This window comes from Aquarana catesbeiana, linkage group LG03, assembly GCF_042186555.1.
Source record: "Aquarana catesbeiana isolate 2022-GZ linkage group LG03, ASM4218655v1, whole genome shotgun sequence".
Classification (NCBI taxonomy): Eukaryota; Metazoa; Chordata; class Amphibia; order Anura; family Ranidae; genus Aquarana; species Aquarana catesbeiana.
This window is the reverse complement of record NC_133326.1, coordinates 710582275-710594767: the sequence shown is the minus strand read 5'-3', so window position 1 is coordinate 710594767 and position 12493 is coordinate 710582275. Positions and strand designations below refer to the sequence as shown.

The 12493-nt window shown below is 43.3% G+C and overlaps 1 protein-coding gene across 1 annotated transcript in view; it reads left to right on the top strand.

Moving 5' to 3' along the window:
* Positions 1 to 1078: 1078 nt before the first annotated feature.
* Positions 1079 to 12493, top strand: part of LOC141133641 (chloride channel protein ClC-Kb-like) — a 70328-nt gene continuing 58913 nt past the window's right edge. The window contains exons 1-4 of the mRNA XM_073623136.1: positions 1079 to 1436; positions 8611 to 8739; positions 11745 to 11873; positions 12139 to 12278. Of these exons, the coding sequence (XP_073479237.1) occupies positions 1079 to 1436; positions 8611 to 8739; positions 11745 to 11873; positions 12139 to 12278 (756 nt within the window). The remainder of the gene's footprint in view (positions 1437 to 8610; positions 8740 to 11744; positions 11874 to 12138; positions 12279 to 12493) is intronic.

The window sequence follows — 12493 nt, the reverse complement described above, 5'->3', positions numbered from 1 at the left end:
ATTGGTGATCAGTGAGAAGAATGTTCCTTACATTGGTGATCAGTGGGAAGAATGCTCCTTACATTGGTGATCAGTGGGAAGAATGTTCCTTACATTGGTGATCAGTGGGAAGAATGTTCCTTACATTGGTGATCAGTTAGAAGAATGTTCCTTACATTGGTGATCAGTGAGAAGAATGTCCCTTACATTGGTGATCAGTGAGAAGAATGTTCCTTACATTGGTGATCAGTGAGAAGAATGTCCCTTACATTGGTGATCAGTGGGAAGAATGTTCCTTACATTGGTGATCAGTGGGAAGAATGTTCCTTACATTGGTGATCAGTGGGAAGAATGCTCCTTACATTGGTGATCAGTGGGAAGAATGTTCCTTACATTGGTGGTCAGTGAGAAGAATGTCCCTTACATTGGTGATCAGTGGGAAGAATGCTCCTTACATTGGTGATCAGTGGGAAGAATGTTCCTTACATTGGTGATCAGTGAGAAGAATGTTCCTTACATTGGTGATCAGTGAGAAGAATGTTCCTTACATTGGTGATCAGTGGGAAGAATGTTCCTTACATTGGTGATCAGTGGGAAGAATGTTCCTTACATTGGTGGTCAGTGGGAAGAATGTTCCTTACATTGGCAGTCAGTGGTTACTTATCTGAGAGGCAAAAATTGCTCCATGCTCATGGAACCCCAGCAAACTCTGGAGGAACCCTGGGAAAGGTTTCTCCAGTGGCTCTCTGTGTATAGCAGCAATCATGGTGCTGGACAGATGCTTCACTAAAGAGGTACACCGACAGTCTACCACTGTCATAGGAAGGAACAGTTAAGCACAAGTACTAGGCAGCACTAATAAGCACTTTATACTTCATGGACAATTCTAATCTAAAGACAGAGATGAGTTTTATAAAACGCTAATCCACAATAATAAGAGCTTACTTTGAGCCAATTTTGAAAAAACTGAATTTCCTGGTAATGACCTGAGAGGACATTCGGCTTTGGCACCTGTGCAGAGTTTGCTGGAATTCTCACTTCCAGTTGAGTACTTATCTTCAAGGAACATTTCTCTCCCCCCCCCTCCATGTAGACAGGGATGACAAACAATCAGTGTTGTGATTGCACACACACACTCAGTGTCTCTCATTCCTGGACTGTGCTGGGCAGGGCTGGCAGGTGTGGCTGCAATCTAGATATCTCGGTATATAAGGATGAGCAGAGCCACATTCCAGATTTCTGTATGGCCACCATGACTCAAGTCAAGTTGGAGGAGCAAAATGTGATGGAGCAGAAGACGGAGATGGCGGAGCTGCCGGAGAGGAAGGAGAAGAGGGGGGAGAGCAACGCCGAGAGCGAGATGACGGAGAGCGAGGCCTATTCCTACAACCCGAAGGAGAAGGAGAACCAGAGCACGGTCCTCCTCATCTGGTCCCGTTTCCTGACCTGTATGAGGCGTAAGTACAGCTGCACTATTTTTATTTTATATATTTATTTTTTTTTTGTTTATAATTTAATTTTTTTTTTTTTTTCATTTCTATTTATATGTATTTTTTTTTTAATTTAGATTTATTTTTATGCATTGTTTTTATTTAGATTTACTTTTATTTCTATTTATGTTTTTCTTTATTTAGATTTATTTTTATGTATTTTTTTTAATTTCGATTTATTTTCATTTTTTTTTAGACGGTAGAGCCAGGGTGGGGGGGGGGGGGTTTACAAGCATAGCATGCCTATCATACTAAATATACTCTAAAGCAGGGCTCTCCAAACTGTGGCCCAAGGGCCGGATGTGGCCCTTTGCTAGCCTTCATCTGGCCCTTGGGACACTATTGCTCCTAATGATATGAGGCACTATTCCTCCCACTGACACCAATGATGGGGCACCATTCCTCCCACTGACACCAATGATGGGGCACCATTCCTCCCACTGACACCAATGATGGGGCACCATTCCTCCCTCTAATACCAATGATGGGGCACCATTCCTCCCTCTAATACCAATGATGGGGTACCATTCCTCCCTCTAATACCAATGATGGGGCACCATTCCTCCCTCTAATACCAATGATGGGGCACCATTCCTCCCTCTAATACCAATGATGGGGCACCATTCCTCCCTCTAATACCAATGATGGGGCACGATTCCTCCCTCTAATACCAATGATGGGGCACCATTCCTCCCTCTAATACCAATGATGGGGCACCATTCCTCCCTCTAATACCAATGATGGGGCACCATTCCTCCCTCTAATACCAATGATGGGGCACTATTTCTTCCACTGACACCAACAATGGGGCACTATTTCTTCCACTGACACCAACAATGGGGCACTATTTCTTCCACTAATACCAATGATGGAGCACTATTCCTCCTCCTACTGACCACTAACACTAAGGCCGTGTTTATTCTCACTGATGCTCGGCCCCAGGGCATTTTTACCCCCAGTAAACTGGCCCTTTGCTTGAAAAATTTGGAGCCCCCCTGCTCTATAGGATAAGGACGAGGATTTTCCTTTCTGAGAAAGAAAAAAATTCACGAAATTGAAAAGAGCAGGTGCAACTCTAAGGGGCTCCTGCGCACTTGCTTTGGTCTCTGAAGAGCGATCCACGTTTTGGATTGCTCTTCAAAGAGGATGTGACAGGCAGCGAAGAGGCATTCTATCCCCTCCTCACTGCCTACTTTAACCAAATGGACCCCACGCTAGTGCGTGCAGAGCAGCCGCATGCACCTGAGTGGGTTTCCGCTCACCGTGCCCACCCAAAGCAACAAGGGGTATAATTCCTACAGCAGCTCAGAAGCAAGCGTTGTGGCATATGCTAAAGGGGAAGGGTTGTGGGTAAAAACATGGCTCAACTATAGGGTTTTACCACCCCCCTCAACCACAAGTGTGAATAAGCCCTTATGATTTTGCAATCTTTTTTGGTGTGTTTCATTTTAGGCACATTACCGCTGAACTCTAGACGCAACATGCATGACTTTTTTATTATTATTTATTATTGATTTATTTATTTATTATTATTATACAGGATTTATATAGCGCCAACAGTTTGCACAGCACTTTGCATTGTTAGGGCAGACAGTACAATTACAATACAATTCAATAAAGGAGGAGTCAGAGGGCCTTGCTCATTAGAGCTTACAATCTAAAAAGGGGGGGGGGGGTCAAGTGATACTGTGGGGGACGAGCTGTTTGAGAAAATTAAAAGTACAGTAGTTGGGTGGAGGCGGGATAGGTTTCTCTGAAGAGAAGGGTTTCCAGGGATTGCCTAAAAAAAAATAGACAGATTGGGGTAGGGAGTTCCATAGGATGGGAGAGGCTCAGGGAAAGTCCAAATGATGGCGCCTGATACAAGTCATTATGATTGTAAGTTTTTATATCTGCAAATACACTTTTAATGGTGGGCACACGGTATCAATATGATCGTTAAAACTGATTTTTTTTAATGCGACTAAACTGATTGACTTGGAAAAAAAAAAAAATATTGCAAAGCAAAGACTTTCTGTTTAATCAATTTTGTGATCTGCCATGGTGAAATTTTGACGATCGCTTCTGATCAGCTGAACAAATATCCGAGCATATGTGGGAGAACCGATCTTGATTTGGAAACCATTTAATTATAACTTTTAATAGGCCCTTTGCATTTATAACTGATAGGCTGGATTACCGATCAATATTTTAAGCCGATTATAAATGTCCGGAGCAATGTCGTAAAAATTGCATCAATTGTTTTATTTAATTTACGATGAATCGCTGGTATCTAAAATGAGCACAGGTCGCTTTGTGTATGGTCATCCTTACCCCTGCAGACATCCCCTGGCCATAGATGGTTCGAATCTCGGCTGGTTCGGCAGGGAGCGGCGGAGATTTAGTCCATCTATGGCCAAGCTAATTGTACCAAAGTCCATCCATGAATTGACTTGGGTACAACCAGCATGTCGGATTTTTAGCATGCGATTTTTGCCAGCGGTTATAGCCGCTGGCAGTAATCACTGTGTTCTCCCAGCAGAGACGGCTCCCAAGTGAGCATACAAAAAAGTGCACAGGGTGCAACACATGGTCCTAAACTCCTGGTGGGGACAAGGTACTACCAGCTGAAACCAGGCAGACACCATTTTTCAGCAGACCTGCCGAGACAAGGTCCCCCCAAGTACTAGGTGGGCCTCCCCCAAAGGGAAAGCAAAGTCTGCCCGAGTACTAGGTGGGGCTCCCCAAAGGGAAAGCAAGGTCCACCAAAGTACTAGGTGGGGCTCCCCAAAGGGAAAGCAAGGTCCGCCAAAGTACTAGGTGGGGCTCCCCAAAAGGGAAAGCAAGGTTCGCCCAAGTACTAGGTGGGGGTCCCCACAAGTACTAGGTGGGTTCCCCAAAGGGAAAGCAAGGTCCTCCAAAATACTAGGTGGGGCTCCCCCAATGGGAAAGCAAGATTCGCATAAGTACTAGGTGGGGCTCCCCCAAAGGGAAATCAAGGTCAGCCCAAGTACTAGGTGGGGCTCCACCAAAGAAAAAGTGGGGTCCCCCAAAGGGAAAGCAAGATCCCCCCCAAGTACTAGGTGTGGCTCCCCAAAATGAAAGCAAGGTCCGCCAAAAGTACTAGGTGGGGCTCCCCCAAAGGGAAAGCAAGATCTGCCCGAAGTACTAGGTGGGGCTCCCCCAAAGGGAAAGCAAGGTCCGCCCAAGTACTAGGTGAGTTTCCCAAAGGGAAAGCAAGGTCCCCCCAAGTACTAGGTGGGGCTCCCCCAAAGGGAAAGCAAGGTCCGCCCAAGAACTGGGTGGGGCTCCCTCAAAGGGAAAGCAAGGTCCGCTCAAGAACGTGGTGGGGCTCCCCTAAAGAAAACGCAAGGTCCGCCCAAGTACTAGGTGGGCCTTCCCCAAAGGGAAAGCAAGGCCCAGCCAAGTACTAGGTGGGGCTCCACCAAGCGGAAAGCAAGGTTCCGCCCAAGTACTAGGTGGGACTCCCCCAAAGGGAAAGCAAGGTCCCCCCAAGTACTAGGTGTGGCTCCCCAAAGGGAAAGCAAGGTCCACCCAAGTGCTAGGTGGGGCTCCCCCCAGGGGAAAGCAAGGTCCACCAAAGTACTATGTGGGGCTTCCACAAAGGGAAAGCAAGATCCACCCAAGTACTAGATAGGGATCCTCAAAAGGACTACCCATGGGAGGGGGAGAATCTGACCATAAGGTCGTGTGCCCTCCTCCCTGAGACTTTCAGGGCAAGTCCAAGGACCTACACCCTTCTAATCCCAAGAGAGTAATGTGCATGTGCAAAAATAAATAATGCTTAAGGGTGCCCAAGTGCAGGACAATGCCCGGCCTTTAGGTTGGCATTAAAAGCCCAACCCGGGAGGCCAGTGTAGAAAAAAGCATGCAGGGGCGCTGTGAATTAACTGCCTTAATAAAAACACTGTGTTATCCCAAAGTGAGTTTTTCCGGCACCCCCTGGACTGCCACTGCCAGGGGCACAAGCACTGCAGACTCTTCCTGAACAGGCCATAGAAAATCGCTAATTTCCCCCGTTAATACAGTCAGTGTCAATAGGATCTCCATCCCGTGAAGCTATTGGGTTCTTCGGCCAGGGGGTGAGGGGTGTGGAACAGGAAGCCGGGAGAACACACACTATAGCCACTGGCAATAATCACATGCTAGATATGCTGGTTGTGCCCAAGTCGATCCAATTGGCCTGCCCATAGATAGATCGAATCTCAGCTGGTCCCTACTGAACTAGCTGAGATTGGATCCATCTATGGCCGGCTTTACACATTTTCAGGGACTAACAAGTGACCATTGATGTAACAATATCCATAGCAGCCCACGTGACTGCTATGGGGCCTTGGGTAGGAAGATGGCCCCATTAGGGAGGCTGTAAAGGTAAAGTGTTATGTTTTCCAGTATAGAAGGGGCTGAAGTTAGACCTAAGGACCTCACCAGTCACAGATCCCCCTCTGTGCAATAAGAAGCTTTTACTTATCAGTCTTAGCAGTGTGGATTTATTGACCTCTGAACTTCACTACAGACTGAAATTAATGCGCTATGGTAATGTATTCTGATGGGGGAACTGCCCCCCCCAGCAGAACACAATGATCAGTGTTTGCAGCCATTGACTTCCAGCACGCCCTTTTGACAGAAACCGGTTGTTGGACTGGCTTCTGCCAGACAGGCTGCTGTACACACTGGCTGAACAATGTCCAGTTTCTGTTGAACCGGCTGATACCAGCTGATATTCAGCCTGTGTGTCCCAGCCTTCACCCTTTATGCCTAAATCTGGCCATACATTATACAATTTTCTTCTTCAACCACAGGTTGAAGAAAAGAAAATTGCTTGATTCCCCCATCAATCAAACACAATCAGTGTTGATGGGGGAATCCCTCCCACTGCGCTATTGTATTCTGACAGCGGGAGGTTTCCCAACCATCAAAATACAATGATCACTGCCGGCAGCTATAGCCACAGGCAGTGATCAAACAAGGAAAAAAGTACAGCCAGCCTGCCCATAGATGGGTGGAAATGTGTCCTGCTGAACCGATCGGTCTATGTGTGGGTGGGTGCAGCGTGGTGTGGCGGCAATAACACACACACACACACAGTCCAGGTTAAAAAAGTAGAACTTGTATTGAAGTAAAGGCAAACAAATTCACAACAAACCCAGTGGGAGGAGAGGAGGCCCAGCTAGGAACACTCAGAGATGCCAACAGCGTGTGCCAGAGCAGGTTTCAGCCAAACTGACAGCATCTGTCTGGAGGGGTGGAATGTGGCCTGGCCATTCCAAGCCCAAATGGAAAGGTGTCCAAAGAGTGCAGAGTCTTACACTTTACTTACTCACCGTGGCAAACCCAGTAGTCTTAAATCGACTCTGCCACATCCAAGATGGCTGCCAGTGTCACATGAGCAGCCAGCATTCAATCAGATCTCTGCCCAAAAGATTTAGGAAACCATAGAGAAACCATGTTCCTCCTAACTCCCTCTCCCTCTGCATGCTGCGGTTGAGCGCCACCTACAGTGGAGAGAACAAACTGCACCTGCCTACATAGGAACAGCTTTAGTATATGTAGCCTTGTATGTTCTCCAATACTGTGGATAATAGAAAACCATGAACTAGGGAGTGTGATAGCTTGGCTGCCCGCCAGGGTTGAGCCAGGCTATCCAGAGTGGTGGAGCAAAGCCTGGTGGTCAGTCAGGCCTACAAGATATCCAGAATGGTCCTGAATTCCTTCTTCTCACCAGAATTGAAAATGAGATAAAACCCCACATTTTATTGGAACAGTAGAGGGGAAATCTTCCGGTGGGCATATTCTAGTCTAATATGTTATATCGAAAATATGTAATCACTTCCCGTGTCCTGTGAAAAGAGGTGGTTCTCGTTTCTCATAAAAGATGGTTGTCCAGGTCCAACCTCATTCTCAGATTGGTGGATTTCCAATCAGCCGTGTACAGGGTCAGTCCATGAAGTCCATTACATTGGCAGTCATTTACACACCTACTGGATTTTGTTACCTCATGACCAGTAATACAGCCTATGACTATCATAGGCTCATCGTCTTATAATATGACCAACAGAGGTAGTTATCTGATTGTCTTATGATCTTGATGAACAAATCTAGAACAATTGGTCACCTTTCCTGGCCATGACCTACTGAGGCTGTCTATTTCCTTTTGAACATCAAAAATACACCAAGGAGCGAGGAACTAACAAGGAGCCCACACCACTATTGTTGCTGTGACCATTCATAATGTTGGGTATTCCCTCACATCCCAAGTGGAGACATAGACAGCTAACCCTTCTCTTTTCTAATATATATATATCGTTGCGTTAGATGAATTTGAACTTTAAAGAAAGAATTCAGAACCACTCTTAATGTCCTGCAGAACACAATGTCCACCAGGCTTCGCTCCATCAAACTGCATAACCTGGCTGAGCCCTGGTTGGCAGCTAAGTTGTCACACTCCTTAGCATGTGCTGTACATCCTCTCTGACCATCTCCAGGATTATGTCTGCAGTCTCTGACCTTCTCTTGTATCATGTCTGCAGTCTCTAACCATCTCTTGTAGCCTGTCTGCAGTTTCTGACCATCTCTTGTATCCTGTCTGCTGTCTCTGATCATCTCTTGTATCATGTCTGCAGTCTCTGACCGTCTCTTGTCTCATGTTTGCAGTCTCTGACCTTCTCTTGTCTCATGTTTGCAGTCTCTGACCATCTCCAGTATTATGTCTACAGTCTCTGACCATCTTTTTTTCATGTCTGCAGTCTCTGATCATCTCCTGTATCACGTCTGCAGTCTCTTATCTCCTGTATCATGTCTGCAGTCTCTGATCATCTCCTGTATCAAGTCTGCAGTCTCTGACCATCTCTTGTATCATGTTTACAGTCTATGCACTGATTTAAAAAATGTGGTTTTATTGAGCACTGTGAAAAATGATTGCTGTGTCCGGAGACTGCACTGTCGGATATGGGTGAGCGAGGAGGCCCCGGACTTCCGTGAGCACAGACAAGGCAAAAATTTCCTTCAGAGAATTGATAGGTAGCCCTTTGTAGGAGGGCTCAACATGTACAATATAATACTATCTTACCATTATTAGAATGTGTTGATTGTCTATTAATTTATTAGAATGTATTAATTGTGATTTGTCTATTAATCACAGCTGTGGGCAGGGCCATACGTTACGCTCTGAAGCGATTCGGCGAAGACTGGATCTTCCTATTCTTGTTGGGGATTAGTATGGCTACAATCAGCTTTGGTCTGGATGTCACCATTGCCAAACTACAACGACGTGAGTATCCATGTAGGAGAGATCACTGTGGCAAAATCACCCGGCCTCTGACCATTGTCATAGGAGCACTTTTTACACGCCATCATATTAACCCCTTCAATACCGGGCACTTTCACCCCCTTCCTGCCCAGGCCAATTTTCAGCTTTCAGCGCTGTCGCATTTTGAATGACAATTGCGCGGTCATGCAGCACTGGACCCAAATGAACTGGTGACAGTATGTACAGAAAAAAAAAAATGTATTACATTTCGTAATTTTCAAAAAAATTGTGACAAAAAAATTCCTCTTACTAAATACCTTGGACTGTCTACTTTCCAAAAAGGGGGTCATTTGATGGGTATTTGTAATGTCCTGACATTTTCGGCCCTCAAGAAATTAGATCAGTACATCGGGATTGATCAATTTTCATATATATATATATATATATATATATAGATATAGATATAGATATAGATATAGATATAGATATAGATATCTATATATATATAAATATCTATATATATCTCATAGTTTTTGGACTCTATAACTTTCCTACAGAGCAAATAATAAACACTGATTTGGGTTTTTTTTCACAAAAGAAATGAAGCAGAATACATTTTTATGAAAAAAGATTATTTGTTATTGTTATTGTTAATGTGTTATATTTTTTTCAAAATTTTCTGTATTTTTTTTTTTTCGTTTATATAGCAAAATATATCTGGAAAAAAAAAACAGAGGTGATTAAATGTCACCAAAAGAAAGCTCCATATGTGTGAAAAAAAATGATAGTAACTTAATTTGGGTACAGCGTTGCATGACTGCGCAATTGTCATTTAAAATAGCGCAGTACTGGATAGCAATAAAATGGCCTGGTCACGAAGGGGAGCGAGGGGGGGGGGGGTAATACCTACCACAACTATTCTGTTTACACTTCAGCTGTCAACAATGGTACAAAGCACTGAAAAGTTATTTACAAATGGAATTTTTTATTTTATTTTATTTTTATTTTGCACTTTTTTTAATGTTAAATGTATAAATATATGTTTAAGGTGTAAAATATTTACGAACAAAGCAAACAAAAACAAACGTTTTAATTATTTATAGTTTGTAAAATAGGAGTGAACAAAAAAAAAAAAAACAGCAGCAAAATATAATTTAATGGAGAAGGAGAATAAGGAGTTAATTAAAGTGGTTGTAAAACCTAAATATTTTTTTACCTTAATGCATTCATTGCAATAAGGTAAAAAATGTTTGTTTCAGCCGTAGCTGTACGGCCGATGCTTTAAGGGCTATAGGGGGCCTGCACCGCCGGAGCCGAATCACATGGCCGGCGGCCGCGATGTCCGCCGGTGACCCGCCATCGCTCCTCAGGGAGCCAGAAAGGGGATCTGTCAATGGAAACAGACAGATCCCCCGTTCTGTCAGGGAAGTAGAGAGAGATCTGCTGTTCCTAGTGATCGGGAACAGCGATGTCTCTCTACTCCCAGTCAGTCCCCTCCCCCCCAAAGTTAGAAACACCTCCCTAGGACACATTTAACCCCTTTATCACCCCCTAGTGTTTAACTCCTTCCCTGCCAGTGACATTTATACAGTAATCAGTGGCTATTTTTAGCTCTGATCGCTGTATAAATGTCACTGGTCCTAAAAAAGTGTCAAAAGTGTCAGATCTGTCCGCCGCAATGTCGCAATCCCGCTAAAAATCGCTGATCACCGCCATTACTAGTAAAAAATAAATGAATAATAAAAATTCCATAAATATATCCCATAGTTTGTAGCTGCGATAACTTTTGCGCAAACCAATCAATATACACTTATTGCAATTTTTTTTTTTTTACCAAAAATATGTAAAAGAATACACATTGACCTAAATTGATAAAGAAATGTGTTTTGTTTTTTGGGATATTTATTATAGCAAAAAGTAAAAAATATCATTTTTTTTTTTTTTTTTTTTTTTTTTTTAATTGTCGCTTTTTTTTTTTTTTTTTTTTCTAGCGCAAAAAAAAAAAACACAGCAGAGGTGATCAAATACCACCAAAAGAAAGCTCTATTTGTGGGAAACAAAGGACTTCAATTTTGTTTGGGTGCAGCCAAACAAAATCGTTGCACCCAAACAAAATTGACGTCCTTTATTTCCCACAAATAGAGCTTTCTTTTGGTGGTATTTGATCACCTCTGCTGTGTTTTTTTTTTTTTTTTTTGCGCTATAAACAAAAAAAGAGCGACAATTAAAAAAAAATAAATAAATAATAATAATATTTTTTACTTTTTGCTATAATAAATATCCCAAAAAACAAAACAAATTTCTTTGTTGCTGACAATTGCCCACGCCTGCACAATTGTCAGTTAAAGCGACGCAGTGCCGAATCGCAAAAAGTGCTCTGGTCAGGAAGGGGGTAAAATCTTCCGGGGCTGAAGCGGTTAAACTGACTTCATCTGCCGATCCATGTCCCTTTCATCTGTAGATGAATAAAACAGAAAGATACAAAAAGAAACAATGTTTCTTTTTTATGTTTCTGGCTGAGCAATGTTGTTGATAAACATTGCCCGGCTGCTTCTTCTTTTTTTTTTTTCTTTTTTTTTGACGGCTCCAATAGCCGTGACTTTGTTTACACTTCAGCTGTCAACAGGGGAACCCCGCTGACAGCTGAATGAGTCATCGGTTGTTAAGGACGCGGCAGTCGCGCTCCTTAACAATCGGTATTGACGGCTTTTTTTTTTTTTTTTTTTTTTTTTTTTTACAATTCAGCTGTCAGTTGGGGAATCCCACTGACGGATGAAAGAGCCGAGCCTTAAAATGTATCAGTTTCAGGTGTCGGAGCATTTGCACGGAGCGAATGCTTAGTATCGGCACCGAGACCTCTATCAGTAATGGTGCAACCCTAATTCAGACCTTCATTATTTTAAGCATTTGCATTCTTAATGTAAATTATAACATCCACACTGATATCTAAAAATTTAAAATCAAGATATAAATTTAATTAAATTAAAATAGTCTCATTCTACCTTTTTTTTTTTTTTCTTGCACAGTTAACCTGTGGGTGTACGATGCCCTCGACCAATACCTGTATCTGCAGTACTTCTCCTGGGTCCTTTATCATGTTGTACTCATGTGTATATCAGCGGCAGTGGCCAAGTATATCTCACCTCAAGCTGCAGGTATGGTGTCCAGTCTCTATACATTTTCCATTAAGAAAGAATCTATAAGCATATCCCTACTATGAGTCTGTCCTCCTCCTGCAGGGTGACACATATAGAAGGAGATATGAGTCTGTTCTCCTCCTGCAGGGTGACACATATAGAAGGAGATATGAGCCTGTCCTCCTCCTGCAGGGTGACACACACTAAAGGAAATATTTGTCTCTCCTTTTCCAGAGATGTTTTAAAAAAAAAAAAGCTAATGGTCTTTTTTAAACTTTTGCAGGTTCTGGTATTCCGGAGATCAAGGTTACGTTGAGAGGGGTCGTCCTTACTGAATTTTTCACTTTCCGCACATTTATTGCCAAATTAATCGGTGTCACCTGCACCCTTGCTGCTGGAAGTACAATATTCCTTGGGAAAGTGGTAAGTATCACTGCACAGGTCATTACAGAAGAAGAGATACGGGACAGGATGGAGGTGTAGCGACAGAGCTGTATGAGGTGTTAGTTGTTGCAGTACTAGTAGGATCCCTGCCAGGTCTTCAAGGATTCCTCACAGGATTCTTTCCAGAATTTCCAAGATTCCTCGCAGGATCCCTGACAGAATTTCCTGGATTCATATGGTCACCATTACCAAGA